Source organism: Lissotriton helveticus, chromosome 1_2 (assembly GCF_964261635.1).
Source record: "Lissotriton helveticus chromosome 1_2, aLisHel1.1, whole genome shotgun sequence".
Taxonomy (NCBI): Eukaryota; Metazoa; Chordata; class Amphibia; order Caudata; family Salamandridae; genus Lissotriton; species Lissotriton helveticus.
This window is the reverse complement of record NC_136058.1, coordinates 105,916,457-105,940,178: the sequence shown is the minus strand read 5'-3', so window position 1 is coordinate 105,940,178 and position 23,722 is coordinate 105,916,457. Positions and strand designations below refer to the sequence as shown.

The window sequence follows — 23,722 nt, the reverse complement described above, 5'->3', positions numbered from 1 at the left end:
GATATCGTCGGCTGGTCCTTTTTGGAAGCGGTGTTATGAAGGGCGTGACTTGGACCTTTCTTCTGCAAAACTTGTTGGCCTCCTCCACGCCAGTCCAGTCGCCCAAGTTCGGTTTAATGGGACCCTCTTCCCTTCCTTACCAATCCATAGGGGTACTCATCAGGGCTGGCCCCTCTCCCTACTTATATTTGCCTTTGCAATCGAGCCTTTCGTGCTTCTCATTTGTTGCAAGGCTTGGGTGAGGGAATAGTCAGTTCAGTTCAGTTAGTTTTTATTTCGACAATTAAAAATCATCATAAAAATACATGATAACAGTACATTGTAACAATACATTTACCCCTAAAATATCATTAAACTACATTTCTGAACTTTACAATGATGTTTAAAAACAATTGGATAAAATTAAGCACCAGCAGCGGGACAATAAATCAGAAATACAGGTAGACATGAGTTCCAAATCACAGTTAGATCAATTTCTTGTGTTTCTCAGTCTAACGCTACTTTAAAAAAACTTGAGATGGCACACAAGGTATACATATCATTTGCTTTCTGTAGGAATAGCAGGGCTGCTTTCGCGTGACGTAGTTTCTGTTTTCTAAGGATGTGGACCAGGAATCGGCGCCTAGGCAATTGATAAAATGAACATAAAAGTACAAAATGAAGGGTGTCCTGCGGAGACCTATTGTTGCAGCCGCAGGCACCCTTCTGCTCAATCGTTGTAGTAAAACTAGAAGGATAGGCTAAAATATTAGGTAAAAGATTGAGCCTAAAACGACACATTAAAAATCTCGCCTATGCATCAGGAACAAATAAGGTTCCATGCCCACCCCATTGGCTACTAGACCATATGCAATTACTGACGTCTTGACCTTTGCCGCATTTGCTCTGGTTGTTTCAAACTTATCTAAAAGCAATTTCTTTATAGTAAATTTACAATTGTTAGTAATTTGCGACGGGTCGTCAAACACATGCGACTGGTCAATATTTATCAAAGTATTTTTAACATATCTTAACCAGGGGATTTGCATCGCATTGTCCCTTTGGAGACAGTCTTTGGTAATTTTCCTGCTCAGTTCAGCCTCTGGGTTAGTCCATATTCTGATCCATGCCGTGATTGGCCTAATCTTCACTTGATCCGAGATGTATTGGATCCCCAGTTCTGCATGGGCAATATCGGCGGCAGTGGAAGGTGGGGTTTTAAGAATTCTACGAAGAAACTTGTCTTCTTCGATTTGCAGCTTTTTCACGTCCCTGAATCCCCACACCTCTGCACCATATAGTGCCTTTGGCATTGTAACTGATCTGTACAGGGTCAATATTTGTTCAGGGCACCAACGACCCAGTCTATGCGCAAAGCTTAGGATTGCCCCATTAGAAGACAACAGTTTAGAGCAATGTTCCTCCACCAATGGTTTAAAATGCATATCGCCATCCAGCAATAGGCCCAGGTAGGGAAAGGTATTAACTATTTCCAACGTGTATGTCCCTATTTTAAACACAGGCTTCTTAGCTGGTTTCTTGCCGGCCACCATAACAAATGATTTTTTTAAATTTACCGACAGGTCCAAATCGGCCATAAACTTCACGAACCCATTCACCAGATGTTGTAGGCTGTTCGATGTTCGGGCCAGGAGGACCGCATCTTCCGCATATAACAGTACTGGGATCTGACGCGATCCTACTCTCGGGTAATCCAGGGCAAGGGAAGTGAGGTTGCTTTCCAGGCCATTGATATATAATGAAAAGAGAAAAGGTGCAAGGATGCATCCTTGCCTTACGCCTCTTGAACAGGGGAAAGGCTCAGTTCGCCCCCCCTCGGTACTGAAACGCACCCTAGCCGTGGTGTTACAATTGAGCTCTTTTAAGATGTTTATGAGCTCCACCTCCATTCCCATATTATACATCATGGCCCATAGTTTACTTCTGTTAACATTTATTTTATTTATTTATTTTATTTATTCAGAGTTTTATATAGCGCGAACAAGATCCTTACGGATATCAGAGCGCTTCACAAACACAGGGCAGGGTAGGGGCAGAAGGAGTGAACAGAGACAATGGGAGCAATATAATAGTCACTAACATGGTGGGGTAATAGTACCATACATGACACATATCACAATACAATCAAGTGAGCAAGTAATATAAGACGGCACAAGTCAAGTGGGTGTGTGGATGGCTTATACCAAAGTCTTAGTGTAGCGAGGACACTGAGTGGGGGCATCTGGAGAGTGAATCATCAACGTGTAACATATATTGGTAGTGACAACATCAGGTTAGAAGTATAGTGCCAGAGGACAAGGTGATACAAAGCAATGCAGAGTCTCTGATCCAGCAACAATCATGTTCAGGAGATCTTGGCCAGAAGGATGTTTTTCACCTCTTTCTTGAAGAGTGCAGTGGAGGAGATCAGCCTAGTTTCAGGCGGGAGCGCGTTCCAAATCCTGGGTGCCATTCCAGAGAAGGAGCGCTTGTATGTTTTCTCTTTCCGGAATCTACGGGGTTTCAGGAGTAGGTTTTTTGTACTTCTATTGGACCTCGACCCTCCTGAGATAGACAACTTTTGAGCGAGGTAGTTGGGTGCATTGTGGTGCACGGCCGCGTGTGTCATAACTGCAATTTTTAGCTGTATTCTGGCTTCAAAAGGCAGCCATTTTAGAGACTTTAAGTCTGGGGATATATGCAAATGTTTTCTTGAGCCAGTAATGAGTCTCGCGGCAGCGTTCAGGGAGGCTCTTATGGGTGCTGTTGTGGATAGCGGGAGTCCGCTGAGGGCCACAATTCCGTAGTCTATTCGAGGGATGACTAAAGCTTGCACAGCAGTTTGGAAGTGTTCGGCAGGGAGGAAAGGTTTAATTTTCCTCAGTGTGTTGATTTGGAAATTAGCTGCTTTTGTGGCTTTGCTAACGTGCTGCTGCATGTTGAGCTTGGCGTCGAGTGTGATGCCTAGGGATTTCGCCGAGTCCACGATGGTAGGTTGGACATTGAGTGCTGTTAGATTATTGAGCCATGTTTGGGTGGTGGGAGTTTTCGTCGGGGGTGAGATGAGTAGGAACTCGGTTTTCAGAGCATTTAGTTTGAGGTGATTATCTGCCAGCCAAGATTGAGTGTTAATAAGCGTGGAGTTCAGATGTTTGATATCTTCCGGAGATTGTAGCTTTAGGTAGAGTTGTGTGTCGTCGGCGTACATGTGGAATTGGACATTGGAAGCTTGGAGCAAGGTGGCGAGCGGTTCCATGACGAGGTTGAACAGTGTGGGGGAGAGGGAGGATCCTTGTGGGACGCCTAGATCTGCAGGCACAGGTGTGGATAGCACATTGTCGATCTTGAACTTCTGTGATCGATTGTGAAGGAAGGACGAAAACCATTTGAGAACAGTTCCCGATAGACCCATTCTAGTGCTTAGCAGCTCCAGCAAGTTCTCATGTTTGACCGTGTCAAATGCTGACGAGAGGTCAAGAAGGATGAGGAGGCAGGACTCATTGCGATCAAGAATTTGGAGGGCGTCATCAATTATGTGCGTCATAGCTGTTTCCGTGCTATGTTTCGCTCGGAAGCCTGATTGATGAGGGTTGAGGAGGTCAAATTGGTCAATGTGTTTAGTTAGTTGTAGTTGGACACATTTTTCCAGCAGTTTGGCCAGGGTGGGGATATTGGTGATGGGCCGGTAATTGTTTAGGTCAGACGGATCAGCTGTAGGTTTCTTGAGTATAGGCGTGACTTGCCCCACCTTGAGGGAGTCCGGAATGAGGCCTTGTTGCAGGGAGCTGTTGATGATTTTGGTCCAGAGAGGGAGGAGCAAGGGGATGAAGTCTTTTACAGCATTAGCAGGTAGAGGGTCTGTGAGGTGATTAGAGGGCTTCAAGGTGCAGAGCAGTTTGCGTATTGCTTCTTCGAGTAGGTATCGAAGTACAGCCAAGATGCCTTGTTTTTAGGTTGAGTGTAAGACATTCTGGTGTTGTTGGGGAATCGGCTACATCCAAGATGAGGTCATTTCTTATGTTGTCAGTCTTTAGCTTAAAGAAAGCAGAGAAGGCTTCACAGTGTGGGGTGTCGCCTGTTGTGCTGTTTGATTGTAGGGGTTGAGTCTTTGTTTGGGTCTTGATTAGATCGAACAGCTTTCTTGGCCTGTTTTTTGCTTGGTCCAACTGACGGCTAAAGAAGTCCGCCTTTGTGCGCTTTATTTTCCTGAAGTAGGCGTTTCTTTTGTTCTTAAGCCTTTTGAGGTGTAGTGCTGAAGGGTCCGATCGCCAGGTGCGCTCTGCCATTCGCATAGTACGCCGGTCGTCATTGAGTCTATCATCATACCAGGGGTTAGAAGTTTTGGTGGAGACTCTCTTTAGTTGAAGTGGGGCGACTTCATTGACTATTGCGTTCATAGAGTCAAGGTAGTGGTCCATCAGTGTTTGAACATCCGAGGCACCTGAAGGGGGAAGGAGGAGATTGCCGATGTGGGGAGGCAGGGTAGAGGGGTTAAGGTTCTTCATGTCCCTTTTCCATGTTTTGGATTTGATTGGTTGAGCTGGGATAGGTTTCACTTTTTCATTGATAAAAAAGGTGATAATGTGGTGATCAGACCAGTCGCAGGGTTGAATCGCCTCCAGTTGTGTTGAGTTCTCTTTGGCAATGATGAGATTGAGTATCGAGCCTTTGTCATGAGTTGGTCTATCGCATATTTGGGTGAGGTCAAGCGCATTAAGGAAAGTTTTGAGACTATTCACCACTGTGTCTTTCTGATCGTTCCAGTGAAGATTGAAGTCACCCAGGAAAACTTGGGTTGTCTGCCGACCGGCATTGGAGGTGATCAAGTCCATGAGTTGTTGGGTGAATATGAGGTTGTCACCAGGCGGGTGATAGATGAGATGTAAAGCACAAGCTTGTTTGCCCTCGCTGGTAATGTCGAGGCAGAGGAGTTCACTGGAGGGGAAGGAGGGGGGGTGATTTTAGTAACGGAGAGGTTGCTCCTAAAAATGTATGCAATTCCCCCGCCCATCTTGCCAGGAGACCTGTCCAGCCTAATGATGTGATAATTGGGGGGGACTAGTATGTCCATAATCGGGGTAGAGGCTTCAGTAAGCCACGTTTCCGGCTAGGTCCAGATCCCTAGCTGAGACGAGATCAGCGATGTCGGAGGAGTGTCTCTGGGCCGATCTGCAATTGAGTAGGATGCATTTGAGTTTGGGAGAGAGAAGGGTGGTCGAGCTTTCTAGTGTGAGGGGGACTTTTCTGAGGTTGTTAGGGACGGAACCTCTATTGTTGAGTGTTGGGAGCCTCAGAGGGTTTGTAAGAATTGTGGGTATGGGGATGTGTGTGTTGGATATGTGTTTTACCGGCCCTGAGCCATAAGAGTGTAGTAGAGAGCATAATTCACCATTGTCAAAAGCGGCAGCCAAGTCCATGAACCCCATAAAAACGGTACCACTACTAGCTTTGGTGTATTTGGCCGTTAACAGATACAGGTTCAAACACTGATCACTAGTAGATCTGCCCATTCTGAAGCCGTACTGGGTATCCGCTATGGTGTGATGTTCCTCCGTCCAGTCCATTAGTCGATTTAAAATCACCCGCCCTAATATTTTCGCAGAGACATCAATTAAAGAAATCGGCCTATAACATTTAGGATCTTCTCTGCTCCCTTTCTTAAAAATGGGTACAATCAGTGCGGTGGACCAAGAACGCGGTAGGCCAGACCTAATGGCTGCATTAAGGACCATTGTTGAAACTTGTGCCCAGAGATCTATATTGCTTCTATAAAGATCTGGGGGTGTTCCATCAGGTCCTGGTGCTTTGTTGGGGGTAAGACCTTGGATCGCCCTTTTTAACTCTTCCACGGTGAAAGTTACTTCTACACTCCTGTCACCCTCCCATTCTCCCTCCTGCACACCCGTGTTAATGTTATTGTACAGGCCCTCAAAGTGCGTAATCCATTGGTCTGGGAGGATAGTAGACGTAATGGTTGGTGCTGACTTCCTTTCCCTAACACTAGACTTGTAGATTTGCCTATAGTTAGCTACTAGTACAGTGTTCCTTGGTTTGCATTTGAGTTTTTTTTTTAGATTCCTCAATGCTTTAGAACAAGTGGTGTCAAACCAACGTGGGTGATTCCTCGGTGTCTTGGCAGAATCTTTCGCTTCCAGTAGTTTATCTGCTAGTTTTGTTAGAGATTCAAACGCTGCTACTACCTCTGGGCCTTCTATTTGGGGGTTTAGACACTCTTCTACATATTTCCCCCCTTTTTGGATTAGGACTTTGTAAAATTCCTGTGGGTTTATTTTTATCCATTTAAGTCGCCTCCCCTGGTCTACAGGCTGCAGCCTGCCCTCCCTTATTTTGATCTTTCTCCTATAACTAATGTACCTTAATTCTAACACCAGTGGGTTGTGGTTGCTAAAGGGGCTCCACTTTGTTATATGTTATGTTATGTTATGTTAATGAGCATTTGTTAAGCGCACTGTCACCGTGGGTTTCCTGGCGCTGATAGGACACTGAGACTGAGCAGGATGGACTTTATTGGGGATGTGAAAAGAGCAGAGTTTTTAAAGACTTCCTAAATGATGCAAGGGAATATGAGGATTTAAGTGGGAAGGAATTCCATAACCTTTATAATTCGGGGTGTCGCAAAAGCTGATATAAGTATATAGTCGATTGTTGATGAACAACCTCTGCTCTTGAATGTGGGGACATGCGTACCACCCCTCTCCTGTGCTACCATATCCATAGTGTGGAGTAAGTATCTATTAGTGTAGATAGTATTGTGCCTTCCTTGGTGTGCTCAAAATGCGGCCCCTTTTTTAATGGGCAAGCATCCCAATCTGTTAATGTAGTGGCAAGGTTTGGGCAAAGGTGGGAGTTAAAATCACCCATCAATAGTATAATTGGGCTCCCCCCCCTTTTTTCTCTGTTCGACCTCTTCCCTTAATCTATCATTTAGCTCCAGTACAGCAGCACTCTCCCCTTGTAAGGGCCCTGGATTATAGATATTAAAAAGTTCTAATTTCTGTCCTCTGCTTTGGAGTGTTACTGCCTGTAGGGTGTAGGACGTCCATAATAGCACTGACCATTTCCCTTCTATGGTTAGGTCAACATAGATAGATAGACCTCCTCTCGCTCTCCCTGCTCTATTTTCCTGTGCTGGGACTGCGAAGCACTTATAACCCTCTATCTGATACAGTGCCGGGTTCAATGCCCATGTCTCTTGAAAGGCAAGTATCTGATAGCCACCCAGTTCCTTCCTCCAATCTGGATTTTCAAATTTGGCGGCTAGCCCTGCTACGTTCCAGGATATAATATTTATCTTTCCCTCCTGGTCTTCTTCTTCAATGGGGTCCTGATGCAGTGGCCTAACCTCCATCACTTGCCTATTCCCTTCCCTATTTTTTCCTCTATCCGTGGGAGGGGAGCAATCTATCTCAATAGGTGGGGAGCCATTTATCACCATAGGTTTGGAGGAATCTATAACTTGCTTTCCTTGTCCCTTACTTTGCCCCTTACTTTTCTCCTTCGCTGCCAGCTCATTAGTCAGGGTCCTGCTCCTATTGGCCAGTTCAATCCTGGTTGGTAACGCTAGTCATTCGTTGCTATCTAGAGTCTGTAAAGGACTAAATCTATTGGTCCACTGAGGGGGTAGCTGGTGTGGGTAATACTGGGTAGTAAAATCATTATGCCTTACCCACTGATCATCCACAATTCTTCCTCTGGTGCCCTGTTTGGGATTTGGGGGGTACATATCAAGTTTTCTAGGATAAAAGTAGCCTAATGGCATTGTCCTAATTGTACTTGTGGAGTTTCTATTTTGGTTGTCTAGTATATATTGCACTAGATTTGGGTTTTTAAAGTTTGCAATAATGCAGTTACCTTCTCTATCTTTTCTTCTCCTTCCCACCCAGTTTACCCTTCTTACATGTAGGATTTCCCCCTGTTCATCCCCCTGCAATGGTCTGTGGATGTTTAACCAGTTGACAATCTTGCCTTTAAGTTCCATCTGCGATTCTCTCTGCCCTATTCTAAGTTCGGGAACCCCCGTAAATATGACTGAAAAGGGACTAGCTTCTGGCGGGAGGTTTACATATGGCAAGTGAGCTTGATGTCTGTCATAATGCTCAAAACCTAATTGCGGATCCAGCTGCTTAGGGAGAGCAGATAATCCTGGGTTCGGGTGTCCAGCGTCTCCCTGTCCCGGTCCTTTAGCATTGTCCTTAATTCCTTGTGGTTTCATACTGCCTTCCTGACCCCTATTAACTGGTGGCGTTGGCTCGGCATGCACCTGAACAATGCTACAGGGTTCATTGCTCACGCAATTGTTGTTGGATTGACGAGTTAGTTGGGGTGGAGCAGAGATTACAGCATTCACATTCCCTTGTTGGTTAGCAGTTTGTGCCTCCTTGATCTTACCCTGCTTCAGGATTTCATGTGCTATTTTGTCCAGTCTACTGGTCAGTGGTTTAATTTGGCTTATAATAAAAGATTCTAGATGCTTTTGGAGATCTAAGATTATCTCATTCACCCATCCCGGAGGGATACAGCGGCCATTCGTTTCTGTTGTATCAACCTCTTCCCCCCTAGCTCCTAGTTTTCCACTCCTTGCGGATTTCTTCAGGTTTTGTATTTGTGGGGTTTTCCGCCCCCCTTTTTTGCTTCTTTTGTTAGTTCTTACAGTTTCCCCTGGCTTCATCCGTGGTTCATCCTCTATCACTATCTGGGCACATGGGACGTCATTGAGGGAATCATTCTGTGTATCATTAATAAACAGCAAACTACCATTTCCATCCCCAGTCAGCGTGGGCGAGAGCGGCACAGTGGTTAATGTCAAAGATATACGCCTTTCTGTGCGTTCTATCTCACCCGCCACCTTTTGTAGCATTAGATCTATTGCAGTTGGGGTATTTTTGTGGAGTGCCGTAATACTACTCTCTGCCCCTGGCTTTTTTGATCTCTGCGGTGTATCTGGTTTGCTCTTGGTAGAACGGGTTTTAGGTTTTGTAGCCATGATGTTTTATATGGTTTTAAACTAATCGATCCTCTTTTATCCCAGTGGGCTTGGTCGATTTTCGTGTAGCACTGTTCACCACCCGTGTGGGCTTTTAATAGGCACAAATGTATGTCATCCACTTTTTAATGTCCCCAGTGTGTTAGTGGCCAAAGTAATCGTACCTTATCGTGCTGCCAAGATTGGTGGCCCGTCCCGTCCCTGGTCGTCCCCGGACGGCCACAGACGGCCTGCCCTCTGCCCGGGCTCAGCCCGGCGTCGCCCGCGCGTCCCGCGACGCGGAGGGAGCGTCCTGTTTTTGTAGCGCCTCCGGGCGCGCGTCAGGCAGCAGGAAGTGGGCGGAAGTGGGCACAAGGCTCCCTGGGAGCTGTAGTCTCCAGCCGCGGGCCGCGAGATGGAGCTTTGCGGCGCGGCGAGACTACAGCGTTTGGGGCCCAGGAGTCACGAGCGCCTGTCCAGCAGGTAGGAGTCCTTACTTCAAATGCCAGTGATAGCCCCCCGCTCCAACGAGGGAGCGTCCTGTTTTTGTAGCGCCTCCGGGCGCGCAGCGTCAGGCAGCAGGAAGTGGGCGGAAGTAGGCGCAAGGCTCCCTGGGAGCTGTAGTCTCCAGCCACGGGCCGCGAGATGGAGCTTTGCGACGCGGCGAGACTACAGCGTTTGGGGCCCAGGAGTCGCGAGCGCCTGTCCAGCAGGTAGGAGTCCTTACTTCAAATGCCAGTGATAGCCCCACGCTCCACCGAGAGAGCGTCCTGTTTTTGTAGCGCCTCCGGGCGCGCAGCGTCAGGCAGCAGGAAGTGGGCGGAAGTGGGCGCAAGGCTCCCTGGGAGCTGTAGTCTCCGGCCGCGAGATGGAGTTTTGCGGCGCGACGAGACTACAGCGTTTGGGGCCCAGGAGTCACGAGCGCCTGTCCAGCAGGTAGGAGTCCTTACTTCAAAGGCCACTGATAGCCCCCCGCTCCACCGAGGGAGCGTCCTGTTTTTGTAGCGCCTCCGGGCGCGCAGCGTCAGGCAGCAGGAAGTGGGCGCAAGGCTCCCTGGGAGCTGTAGTCTCCAGCCGCGAGCCGCGAGATGGAGCTTTGCGGCACGGCGAGACTACAGCCTTTGGGGCCCAGGAGTCACGAGCGCCTGTCCAGCAGGTAGGAGTCCTTACTTCAAATGCCAGTGATAGCCCTCCGCTCCACCGAGGGAGCGTCCTGTTTTTGTAGCGCCTCCGGGCGCGCAGCGTCAGGCAGCAGGAAGTGAGCGGAAGTGGGCGCAAGGCTCCCTGGGAGCTGTAGTCTCCAGCCGCGGGCCGCGAGATGGAGCTTTGCGGCACGGCGAGACTACAGCGTTTGGGGCCCAGGAGTCACGAGCGCCTGTCCAGCAGGTAGGAGTCCTTACTTCAAATGCCAGTGATAGTCCATTGTGAAGAGGACCGGAAGAGCGTATTGCCCACTCTGCAATGATATCCTGCTGTTCCTGGCAGACTCTCAGTCCACGATGCCTGGAGATTCTCATTCTCTATGGAGTGGCCTCCAGGCCAACTCTCTAAATCCCTATTGGTGCCAATCAAACAAAATACAGATGGTAATTCTTGTCGTGCTGCAATCCAACTCCACTGCCTGACCTTCAAATACTAAATCTTCCATCTCCCGGTATTGACATGTAGATTTTATTTGACTCCCCTGATAACCCAGCTAAACAGAGACCTACAGAGTAGCTCTGTTTAAAATGATGAGATTTCCTGCTTTTTATGCACTCTTTCCCCAACCTATACCTAAGAAGTGGTTCCTATTGTTGACCTTGAGGATTACTTCCTTTCTTTGTGTGAGGGAGGTGAGGGGAGGGGGTGATCATTGCATGTCCTTTGTCAATGGCCGACAATCTCCCTATAATGGGGGATAAAGAATGGCAGACCTCTCATGGTTACTATCTAGCTGCGCAACTCACAGCGAATATTTACTGGTTTAATGGAGGGGTGGGATGACACTGCTTATCAGGGGAACTGAATCTGTTAGGCCTTGACAGGCTTTTAGGCCTGCTCTATGGATCCTCGATTCCACAAACCCTCCCTGACTGTACACAGGGAAACCCTGTTGTGCTGGAGGCCGCTGCTTTGATTCATCGACTGGGAATGCAGACTCACTGGAGTGACCCAACTGTGGCAAGGCATGTGGCTGCAGGGCTTTGCGTAATGGGACAGAATTGACTTTACTCACCGTGGGGATGTTTGGCGGGGGAGACTATGATTTTGTTTAATTACATGCAAGAGCAGTACCAGCTCTCCACCACACACTTTAATCAATATTTACAATTTTTTCCATGCCTTATTAGAGCATATTCCAAAGGGCACACAAATCCCAGAATTGAAATCTATTGAAGCTAAGATCCTGCTGGGACGCTTGAGCAAGGGAGCTATCTTTAGGATCTATTGCTCCCTCATTTTTTTTTTCATGCCCCTGACCACTTCCCAAGATTTCGTGATTGGTGGGAGACGTGGGTGGGAGACCTGGACGACGATGACTGGCACGAAGCCTAGCTGGCACCCAGGGAACTGGTTATCTCCTCGTGTCTCTGCATGCTTCAACTTAACTATCTACATCTTGGCTACCTGAATCCCTAATGGCATTACTTGGCCAGCAGATTCTCCCAGGCCCTATCCACAGCTCCCTGGCAGAAGCTAACTTCTTCCACATGGTCTTGCCCTGTCCCAGACCGACCCCCTTTTGGGAGGAGATACAGGAGGAACTCTCCACGGTTCTGAACCGCAAGATTGAACTAACCCCCAGGGCTGTACTGCTGGAGGTTGGGGGGGGGGGGGGAGAGTGAAAACATTGGTGGCCAAACGCGACATCGCACATAAATGGAAATCCACAGAATCCCCCTCATTGGCTGAATGGGGGAAATGGGTGAACCTATGGTGCCTGCGCAAACACAACAAGATTTGGGGTAAATGGCAGGACTACCATGCGCTGAATGTGGGGCCTTAATGTATGTATATTGGTTTTGTGCCTTCTGTGTAGCCGTGTGGAACTAGTCATCCTGTCTATTAATGTTGCCAAAATCCATAAAAATGTATTATAAAAAAAAAAATATTAGCTTTAGAAGTCCAAATAGGTCAGGGGAAATACCATGGCGGGATCTATCTAAGAATAGCAAATCGGTGCCCCACAGAGAATCTTCAATTAAAGGTATGATGGGTTAATACCTGACCCCAGACAGGCTGAGTAAAATGTTCCCTGGACTAGTGATCGATGTTGTTGGAAATGTGGCGAGAAAGTTAGATAGAAGAGGGTGAGTACGCCTAAGAATGTCAATTTTTTGGAAGGACGTTCTGGCAGCCGCATAGGAAATAATGGGGTTCTCTGTGATCCAAAAGTAGCATTACTAGTAAGGTGGGAATCGATACAAAAGTGATGTGATGAAAGAAGGGCTGACACCGTAATAAACTTGAAATGCCCTTTATTTAGGATCCCACACATAGCATGTGCCATGTGGCACCACTCATGCCAAACTGAAACAGAACAAAGGACATAGGAATCTAAACAAATCTAGAACAAAGAAAACAGAATAGAATGGTGAAAAGAAAGCATAAATAAACGGGTACACCCTGTAATCCTCAGAATCTAGGTTTATGTAATATTAAAGAAATGTTGATTCTGTCAGAGACACCTATGCACCAATTTGTGACTTATTCAAAAGCTTAAAAAATACTATTGTTTTAGCTTTTGATTAAGTCACAAATTAGTGGATAGGTGTTTCTGGCAGAATTCTCACATCTTTAATTTCACAGAATAGAATGGTGGCATGGAAGCAGAAAGCCATCTATACAGTAACAACCTACCAGAACAGTTACATTACCACAATTAACTCTGCCAGCCCCCCCACTTGCCAAACCAAAAAGGATGGGGTTGTTCCGGATGTCACATTACGACAAATACAGTGGGAAAAGGTTGCATAGGAAAGGGTGACAAACCCTGTAGGCAGGTGTTGTACACACCGTAAAGTCTCTTAAGTCCCACAGAACGGACGTTCCATTATTTAACAAAGTTAATTATATTTAAACACATAACACAGGCTTTTGGCAGAGGAGAGTCTAGAGGGATAGTAGTATTGTTATGTTTTACTGTGTATTTGTATGTGTAGTGTTTAGCAGTGTGTGAATTAAAGTCCTTATTTTTTCAAAATAAAACCACTGACTGAATTGGCAATTGTAATGAGTGTCGCTAACTTCTGAGTTTGTAACTCACATCATTTCTCTGATGAAGCCCGAACTGCTCTGCCTCACTGTCTTTGTGCTCATTTTTGGTCCAGGGACAATGGACTACAGAGATAAAAGTACTCTCATTATCATAACTGATTACCTTGGTGCCCCCTCCTTTCTCTCGATTCCAAACCCATACGGGGCATTTAAACATGTTAGGGCGTTTACTGGGCCTTCAACATGCTGAAGAGCTGCACCTCTCTGTGGTGCACCCTTGTAATGGAAATCTGTCCGCCTGTGAGTTCTCATGTGAAGCCTACCCCATCTGAAGAGCAACACCAGGTGGGGAAACATGTAGAGCAACACATACACATTTCACACATCCGATGACACGTGTGTTAATCTGGCATGCTTCAGTTTGTCAGAAGTGTTGTATGAGCAGGCAAAGCCAAGCATGTCATCTGCAATGTAATATTTGGAAATAGCTTTATGCTTAAGACTGTAAACGTAACCAATATATTTTTCCTGCAGCTACTACCTATTCACACCTTGAGGTTAGGGGTTGAGCTGGACTCCTACGATGGCCATCATTACATATCATCTATTGCGGCGGATGGCCCTGTTGCCAAATTCGGCCTTTTGCAGCCAGAGGATGAAATCTTGGAGGTAAAATGGAGTGACAAAGTAACCATGTGTTTCTATTTAAATGTTTCAATAAAAAAGGAGGAGGATGGAACTTAAAGCGATAAAACATACTAGTTGCATTTCAGTTCTCAGAATATATAAAATAACTGCATAATTGTGTATCCTATTTTGGAAAATGTTAACTACTGCCTGCACATCGGTAAAGTGCAAGATGTTGGATGCTTTTTTTGTCATTGCATTTTTGTGATACTTGCATTTTCTCTGTAAGTGGCTGTGCGGCACACGTACACTCTGTCGTCTCATGTTGCAGTGTACCAAAAATATTTAGATTACTTGTAGATGAGCTGCATGAAAGAAAACGTGCAGCGTTCTGATGTGTCTGGTCGTTTTCATCAGAATGTCCACAACAATTGTAGAATATGTTGCATGTTATTAGAATGCATCGCTCTCAACACATAGTGCCTAAGAATAGCTCCATTAATACATGTATTTAGTTAATAAATGAATTTGCAATGTAACTAGTCGGGTACCACCTCCTCTTGACTACCTGGTCATGGGTAAAATCCTCCACTCACGTTGATTTTCCCTTGCTGTGTTTTCATCTTCGCACCAAATAATAATTCAGCCGAACGCAAGTAAGATTTCTAATCTTGGAGCACATGTGATTTTGTATTTTCGTTATACTTAATTAAGGGACCTCCATTTTCGTTTTCCTTTATCCAAAACATAATTCCTTCCATGGCTGTTACTTCCCATTTGTATCTGGCCGGTGGCTACTAATTGATCTGCTTCCTTCCTCTGACCATTTTCACCCCAACATTATTTTCATAGTCCGTTCCAATTCCTCTATATTGACCCCTGAAATAACCCTCTTCAGAGGCTCTGGAATCGGTTCCAGACCTTCTGTTATCTGGGATAAGCCAGGGACTCAACCATGCGGTGGTCTCCACTTCCCCTCCAGCTCTTTTTATGAACTTCCTGGACCATACTCTTTAGTTTCACTTACATTATATACCAGCAGCAGGAGGAGGGAGATGATCCAGGCTTTGGAGATGAGGGCAGAATAAACTACTGTTCCTTTATTTTTTTTTTTTATGTTTTATAGAGCGAGCACGGAGAAACCATGTATGCTATGTTAAGTGGAGAGGAGGGACACTAAAAACGAAACACTGTGTGAACAGGGGGAGCAGAAAAACAGTTCAATGTGACTGGTAGTTAGAAGAGAGAATGCAGAGAGGAGGGAGTAGAAGAGCAGGAAACCCAGATGCTAGATGTATGGAGTGTGTGCAAATCCTAAATTACTTGTGGAATCTACACATTTGGATTCTTCTTAGTATAGAGCAGTGGCTCATAAACTTTACACTTCTGTGGACTCCAACTTAATCAGTATTGGAAACTAGAGACCCCCAATGAATCATTATTGGAATCCGACACCCCATTGAGTCATTACTGGTAGCAGGGTACTCTGGCCTAAGCATTTTTGACAATCTGATCCGCAAACCAATACACACAAATACAGAAGCAAGCATTCATTAAACAAATACACAAACAATTAAATATTGTATTTAATTGACAAATTTAAAAAATCAACATTTAATTTTGATTCGTAGAATGAAGTATTTCTGAATTCAATTGAGGCCACTCATCATCCATACTATATTTTATTTGATGCATTTGCACTGCTTCCCTGGATCAATCAAAGGATACTAACTTAATTTTCAGCCTCCAAATTTAAATTCTTTCACCTTTACAGAATGTTTTAAAATGTTCAATTAAAATGTGTTCTTCTTTATTTATATACAGTTAATAAATATGTTTTTTAATTTTCTAAGCAGTCACAGGCTTCGCAAACCCACTGGTATATAGTGTTTAACCAAAGGATAATTCATAGTATAAGCAAGATCTGGATATCGCAACGTTTTCTCCACAGATGAGTGACCTAGAAGTGAGACCTACTTCTTGGCATTTTAAATTTGAATAATGTTTCCCTTTCCTCTATATAAAAAGCATTAATAAAAATAGATTTTCATGTGGTAACAAAATAAGAGGCGATGTTGCCTGAAAACAGGCAAAGTTCTTTGTCAGCCAGGATGCGTGAGTTCATAAGCAAAGAAAAGCTTTAATCTCATAAAAACAGAACTTAAAATATATTGTCAGTTCCAGCTCCGACGAAATGTCAAATACATTCTTCAAATGATACTAGGTTTGGAACTGGGCATACAAATTGTCACATATTTGAAAATATTTAGAAAAAATCGAGTTTGTTTTTGTTATTCAAATAGCTATTTTCTGTGTGCATATTGTCAACTAGCTTTTCTGGTACTGATATATTTTAGTTGAGGTGGGAATTAAATATTATATCTTGTTTGGTCACTTGTCATATAATATGCTTTCTGCCACATCTTCAGGAGAATCATATTTCACAATATAGATTAACTGATGGTGATTACATGCTTTGTCGTGCTAATAACATCTTGCATTGCCAAAAAATATATAATGATTGAGACACTTCTGATTGCATAGGTAAATGGTACTCTGTTGTATGGAAAATCCCGCCGTGAAGCAGTCTCCTTCCTAAAAGAGGTACCACCTCCTTTCACATTGGTGTGCTGCAGGCGGACATTTGAGGATGGCAGCGAAGCCATAGATGATCCCATCAAGAGCCAAACCACCGAGGAGAAGGTAAGGATATAAAAAGAATCATCCAGTAACGCCAGTATGCCAGTGTGATGCACCAGATCATATTATTGTTTGTTGAAAGTTAGATCCCCCCCCCTTTTAAAAAAAGAATGGGTAGTGATTACTAGATACATAGGTTTTTCACTGGATACACCTTTGTAATTGTTGCTGCACTTGTAGATGGGCATTAAGGTAGATATGTCTTTTTATTTACCTGAAATAATAACTGCAACAAAAAATCTAAATTATGCCAACAATACTAAAATTAAATATGTAACTTGCCTCCGAGTAGGCGAAATTGCATTGAAAGGAATGGGCAGGGCAGCCCTTCCTTTAACTGTTTTAATTTTAATTCTCAATGCCATCTTTCTTGGGCAAACACATGTGAAGACTGGATAAGCTGAATCAAAGCTACCTATGGGATTGGAAAAGGCTGATGATCACCTTAAGTTACTCAAACTCTTTAGTGCTGTGAGGGGGGAAGGGAATGGCCAGCCCCTTCTGCTGTTGTAAGTTAACATTTTATTACCTAGACTGGATGGAAAAACCCTGATCCTTGAAATGTTCTTCTTTCTGTTAGTAGCAACACACTTTACTTCTGGCAAAGGGTCAGCATGTGTTTGGGTCCTTGATAATCCATAATCAAATGTATGCAATTACCACAAGGCATTGATCTTTTCTATTCATAAATTACTCATTTTAATTTATTAATAAACATCTCCCTATATCCAAGTCCCTATACATTAGTTAGAGCAATCTTTCAAAATGAATGCTACTTATTCCATCATATGTCGATGTCATAGAGAGGTCATTGCCTTAAATTGAGGTATTTAAACTGAATTCTAGTCACCCCTTGCAGCCAATGTAATTTTTGGCATCAAGCAAAGATGTGAACAGTCTTAAGTTGTTCACCAATTCTCGTTTTTTCAGAATTTTGTAACTCCTGCAACTTATCAGTGTTAGATTTAGATGTCTCCCCTCGTAGGGCATTTGACAACACTCATTGTAAACCCACCGCTGTACTCTTTAATTTTCCAACCCTTTCTATCTACACATGAGCACCTTTCTAGTGTCCCTTGAAAAATAGATGCTAGATTGGCATATAGAACACACAGGGATTGAGAACCTTGTCTTTATCTTATGAACACTCTTATAGCCTGGAAAAGGTTGTTCTAGAAAAGGAACCTTGATGTCTGTCGGAGCACCAGTGCAAAAATCACTTTTTTACATTAAACAAGAATATTTCCTGGAATGGGACTTTTGCATCCAATCTAAGGCATTAGAGCTCTACAAATTAATTATTGTTTAAGAGTAATGGTGCGCTACTCTAATTGTGTTCAGTCTAAAGTTAATTGCAAACTTTCTATGTGTAAATATTCCACCTGCTGCAACATATTAAGATGGCCCTGGATAATCATGAAAAGACACCCCTAAATAGGGACTAAATCTAGAAAAGAATATCCTCTCTCATACCTTACGGTTCCTTAGGCAACAAGAAGCAACTCATATGATCAGCAAGTCTTACCCTGATTGCTTCACTTCCAAATACATTTTCCTTAAAACTTAGAAACTGTTGGACCTGATAGATAATAGGCATGCAGTCTCCCTATGTGTTGATATAAAAGGTTTAAATTGCGCACGCCACTTACAAAAGTATTAGGGCATTTTACATTAATACAGAGAACTATAAAATTAAATTCATTGATGCAGTTAGATGGTACGGGTTTATGTTGGAACTTAGAGTTAGGCTATTAAGTGTCTTTAAAAGGACTTAAGAGAATATTTGGTCCTTAAATAACCAGGAAAAGAGCTCCAGAGAGCAGGTGCAACATCAAGAACTCTCAAGTTTAGCTTAGCCATGTCTGAATCTTGGTACCTCTAAGCAAGATAATTCCTGTTTCTAAGAACCCTATCTCCGTTTGAGCGAGGTAGACCTATTCAGATCAGTAGCTTTTTGTACTAGGTGGCATAATTGTTATGTAACTATTGTCCTATTTGGCAACCAATGTAATGTTTTAAGGAATGGGGTGATACGATTAAACTTTCTTTATTAATGAAGAGTCAGGCTGTGAAGTGTAAAACAACATTTAATAGAGTGGGCTAGGATTGGGGTATTCAGTTAAGAATGATATGCCAAAATCCAATTGAGAAATCACCAAAGCACCAAGTAATGTTCTTAGGAGGGTTTTGTTAGGTACTTGGGTGTTTGTCTTCAGAAGGGACTGGTGCTACTTTTGTATTTGGACTCTTTCAGATCTACCCTTCTACGGTGCCATACAATCTTGTGTGGGTCACAGACAGGATTACTTTCTGCTGAAGAATAGCTATTGCCACATGAACTATCCTTACTACTTAATGAACCCTATGCTCTAAACTAGGAAATATGTTTTATTAGGTGAAGGGGGCACCAGCATATGTCCTCTATTCCTATGCTTTATGTGAATGACATCCTGAAGGATATGTGCCAAAAACCTGGTTGTACAGCTTGTTAAATGAGAGTTGGTGATAATTCTGAGTTCTTGAAGAGCAGGCTTAAGAGATGCGAAACTCTGGCAGAGTGTGTTTAATTCACTTATTTCCATTTACATAACCTAGGAAGAATAACATCAGATGTTTTTCTGGAGGAAGCACACACATTCTGGTGAGAGTGCAAGAACGTTTTTCTGATGAAGACATATGATGTAGAATTGTTTTGAAGTCTTCATTTATCATTAACCGGGAATATGAGTAAGGTTCTCACTGTGCTGGAGGGTTTCAAGTAGGAAGAAAGGAAGCAAGGGGCATATGAGGCAGCTGTCTCTGTCAGAGGGTAGCACTGAGTCACTGTAGGATAAGGTGCCTACAAGAATATTGTGGACAAACAGTACAGGTTGTCTTCTATGAAGAAAATTTGGAATATAATTGAGGCATTGAAATAGTTGATTTGAAATGAAAGCATGACTGCCCTCAGTGAGGACCCTCACAGCATTGCTGGATTAGGTAGCAGTCAGAGCTGTGTCAGATGTAATTAATTCAGCATTCTCTCACTAAACAACTCTATGCTTCCCAGGTCACCAGTACTCAGCGCCACGACACCTCAGGGTAGCAGTGTGCTTTATAAGTACAAATAACATAGCATAACATAACATGCAGTCATTTCATATCCACTCATTTTCACAGGACTAAAGTGTAACACTTGTGAATTATCAGGTGACTAGTAGTCACTCTAAAATACAGAATGCCTAATTGGAGGAGATGCTGCCAGTGGTGGTGTTAAACACTTCTGTTTACTAGTGGAATTACTGACTTTGGTTGGGGGGGCTTACCTTGAAAACATGTAAGCTTGGGATTTACCTGTTATATTGCTCAACACATTCAATGTTTTGTATATTTGTATATTTTTTAATTTTTCATAAAATTGAAAAGCAGAGCAATATTACTGCCTTTTGAAACAATTTCTCTATAATTGATGTTATTCTGTTAATGTCTCTATAATTGGTTATTCTGTACATTTTAGGTCAATTGGGAGAAAACATAGGATATGCAATGATTCTGGAATACATGTTTCTTATTTCTACTAGCTCTCACTGTATATTTTAGCTTTCGTTCTAGCAGAAGTTAAAAAATGATATAGTCAAAGGCAGGTGAGAGTTTTTGCTGTCACCATATTCTATTCTATTTTACTGTACACTGCTTCATGCAATCATTTGAATGACCAGAATTCTAAGCAAACACTGAAATATATTTGTATAACTTTGCAATATGCATTTTCAGTGCGTTAGGGATTGGGCCATAACAATATCTTCAACACAGTTTACTAGATGATGTCCTTGTGAAGTAATTGAGCATCACAAGCTTGTTATAATAATAATGTTCATTAGTTGCCTTAAAGCAATGTTTGCAATCAGTTATACTCTATTGAATTATTAATTTCTTAATTTCCTAGCAACAATCTTTGCTCAGTTTTTTAAACTAAAGTATGAGTCTTGAGATAATCTTGCCTTGGTAAAAGCCGCTAACAACGTATACAGCTGACGCCTTAACCAAATGAGCAACTCACAGATCTTTGTATGTTTTCCATTTATCATATCATAGCATGTTAGGTTACCATTCAACAAAAGTCTACTATTTCAATTTCTAGGATGAATATAATGAAGAAGTTAATGCTGAAGAAGCTGAAGATGGTGAACTTGCGCTTTGGTCTTCAGATGTCAAAGTTGTGGAATTACAGAAAGACTCAAAGGGATTAGGATTTAGCATTCTAGACTACCAGGTAGGCTTAAAAATAGAAAACAACATGATTGTAAACGTACTTTTTTTTAGGTATGATGTGTAATCTTTCAGTTGTAGGTTTGATCTGTTTACATTGGGATGTTCTGGTGTGATGTTTTGAGATGCCAGAATGGTATACCATCTCAGTCAGGTTTTAATATCTAAATTAAAACACTAAATGAGACCACATTTTCTGGCCTCATTATACTACACTGATATACATGGGTATGCTGCGCAGAATACAATATATAGTCTTTCCCACAACATGAACAACAACAAAACACACATTTTACTATATTGCATAAGTACACTTAAAGGTCTTTCTTGCCTGGTTTGTGGAAGGGAATAAACCAATACGTTCTTTAGTATGAAATTGCCATATTCAACTACCTCAACAGAAAAGGCCTACGCAGACTTGTATGCATTGAAGTGTTTTTTCCTTCAGATGTTTCTCTCTCTTTTGGAAAAAAATAGTAGTTGGTTAGACTTGTTGACGGTGGGTCCATAATATCAGTTTTTTTCCTAAACTCTTCTTCATTCTATATTTTTAAGTATTTGATATAGCATCTACAAGAAGCAGCTGCCCATTTTACAGAGAACATTTTTATTGTAGCAAAACAATCTGAAACATGAGGTTCTGTCCACAGAATACAGTTTTTGGCCAAGTGCCGCAGCTGTTATTTGAATCGGCTCCAAAGCACGCAACTTACCCACTACACCACATTCCCAATACTGAATAAATAATAAATATTATTAATACCATCCGGTAAACAGGCATTGTCAAAGCCATTAGGTTGCACCTGTGATGCCTATTGGCTTTCCCAGTGTATGTTTTTTTTTTTTTTTGCAGATGACCTCCATGCATATATTTGAAGGTATGACGGGTATCTTGGAATGTTTTTTGTTTTGTTTTGTTTTTTATAATAGGAAAAAAACTTTCAAGATTACTGCTGCACATGCATGCCGAGGCACGGGTAGTCATCTTCAAAGGTTTTTTCTTAAAGCAAAGAAAAATAATTTCAAGATTTCTGTGTGTGCGGCAGCCATCTTTGATTTTTCTTAAAGCAAAAGAAGAATTATTCCAATATAGCCTTTGTGCCTAAGCATGCGTTTGAGGTGAACATGTTCGAATTATTTTTCTTAAAGCAAACGAAAAATATAATTCCAACATAGCCGCCGTGTGTGCAGGTTAATGTATGGCTTTCCATCTTGGAATTTTTGTTTTTGTTTTGTTGCTTACAGAAAAATCACTGCAATATAGCCTCTCCATATGCATACCAATGTTTGGGCAGCCATTTCGGTATGGTTTAAAATCTATTTGTAGATGGTTTCCCTCCAATACACTGGAAGGGGAGAGAGCGGAGGCTGAGATAAGCAAGTTGGAGCTGATGGATTAATCATTAATAAAGAGGGGGTGCATGGGGAGTTGGAGAGGTGGAACTTGCCTTCTGCATAGAAGCCAAAGCGACATTTGTCCTACCCATCACAACATAGTACTTGCATACCAAAACCCACGTATAGGCACATGCAAAATGTTAGTAAGTGAAATACTTGATAATTGTGCAGAGCAGGGTTGGAATACAGTTCACTGACACAGGTCTGGAGTAAATAACTAAACGTCCGCTTCTGTGCATACGCAAGTAAGTGCTAGCATACTGAAGCACAGATAAACATGCATCCATTATGACTTAGTACGTAGCAATTGTATAGAACATCAATTAAATGTGATTCATCTAACCATGGAAGTATGCATGTGAGCCTCTTTGGGTGCAGTGTTGATTGCATTGCATTTGAGGACTACTTTGTTCTTGAATACAGCCATACACAAGATGTGTATTAATCATCACCATTATTTTCTGCATGTTTTTGAATTACAAATCTCTCCAAAATGCAAAGCAACTTTTGTGCTGGAATCATAGCAACGTTTCTTCACAACAAAACCAATTTCTAGTTTCTACCATATTTAAAACAATTACATCTAGGTCGGTTGTATATAGGAACTATGTCCAAATCAGTGGCACTCGCACAAGTCTTAAGTAAATAAGTAAAATGAATGTGTGTGCAAGCATCTTTCCTTGCTGGCAGTGTTAACTGTTTGATTATGAAAACTATTTTCCTTCGGGATTTGGCAGTACATAAGTGTTAGAAAACGTTTCTCCTTTATTGATGATTTGCCCATGTAGACTACAGTACGAGTTCACTATTTTATTGAATTCTATTTATTTAATCGAGCACAATATGTGTCAAAGAAGTACAGTAAAAACCCAATTTTTTTCTGCCGCCAGTCTTGTTAATTCTTTGGTATCTAAATGTTGGCAATCAGTGCAAACCAAATATACCTAAATATCTATGAAAATCCGTCCAAAGTGCTAATCTAGACTAAAGGCAAAAATGCTGACAAGAAGGTTGCAACTTCAAAACAGTATTTATTTACATATGACCAAAAGACATCCCTGGTAAGAGAAGTAAGTTATCTTTTGAAGACATTCAGTCCTTCTTAAAACACACCAAGTGGTATAGAACAAAGAAACCTAGCTTTCAGGGTATTGCAGTTTTGGATGTATTTCAAAACAGTTCCTCTTATAAAAAATAATGTCATCTATGTAGGTATGAATTTAGCAAATCTCAAAGTTCCTCATTCAAGTACAGTTTTCGGAAGGCCTTGTGGAGGGATATGTTGAAAATGGCAATGTATATGCACATAAGCGGCATTCATTTGTGTTCACTGTACCCCTTGTTGTAAGCAGAACGGATATCGCGAAACACTGACTGTGTTATCCCGCCAGCATAGACCCATGCACACACGTACACGACAGCCATTTTAGGCACCATGGCCTCTCTGCCCGTTTGTTAAACCCCCGGCACCCCTCCCCGCGCGCACTGCTCATGCATCGGCCATAAAACCCTCTCCCTCTGCGTGACCCTGCTCTAGAAGTAACACTCCTGCTTGACCCACACCCCCCCATTTCCTCCCAAGAACAC

The 23,722-nt window shown here is 42.8% G+C and overlaps 1 protein-coding gene across 8 annotated transcripts in view; it reads left to right on the top strand.

Annotated features, from left to right (window-relative positions):
- PATJ (PATJ crumbs cell polarity complex component) overlaps nt 1-23,722 on the top strand; it is a 1,530,963-nt gene that overhangs the window by 354,255 nt on the left and 1,152,986 nt on the right. For all 8 annotated transcript variants that reach the window (XM_078669616.1, XM_078669595.1, XM_078669605.1 and 5 more), the window contains exons 15-17: nt 13,697-13,831; nt 16,334-16,492; nt 20,610-20,741. In XM_078669616.1, coding sequence (XP_078525742.1) covers nt 13,697-13,831; nt 16,334-16,492; nt 20,610-20,741 — 426 coding nt within the window. The remainder of the gene's footprint in view (nt 1-13,696; nt 13,832-16,333; nt 16,493-20,609; nt 20,742-23,722) is intronic.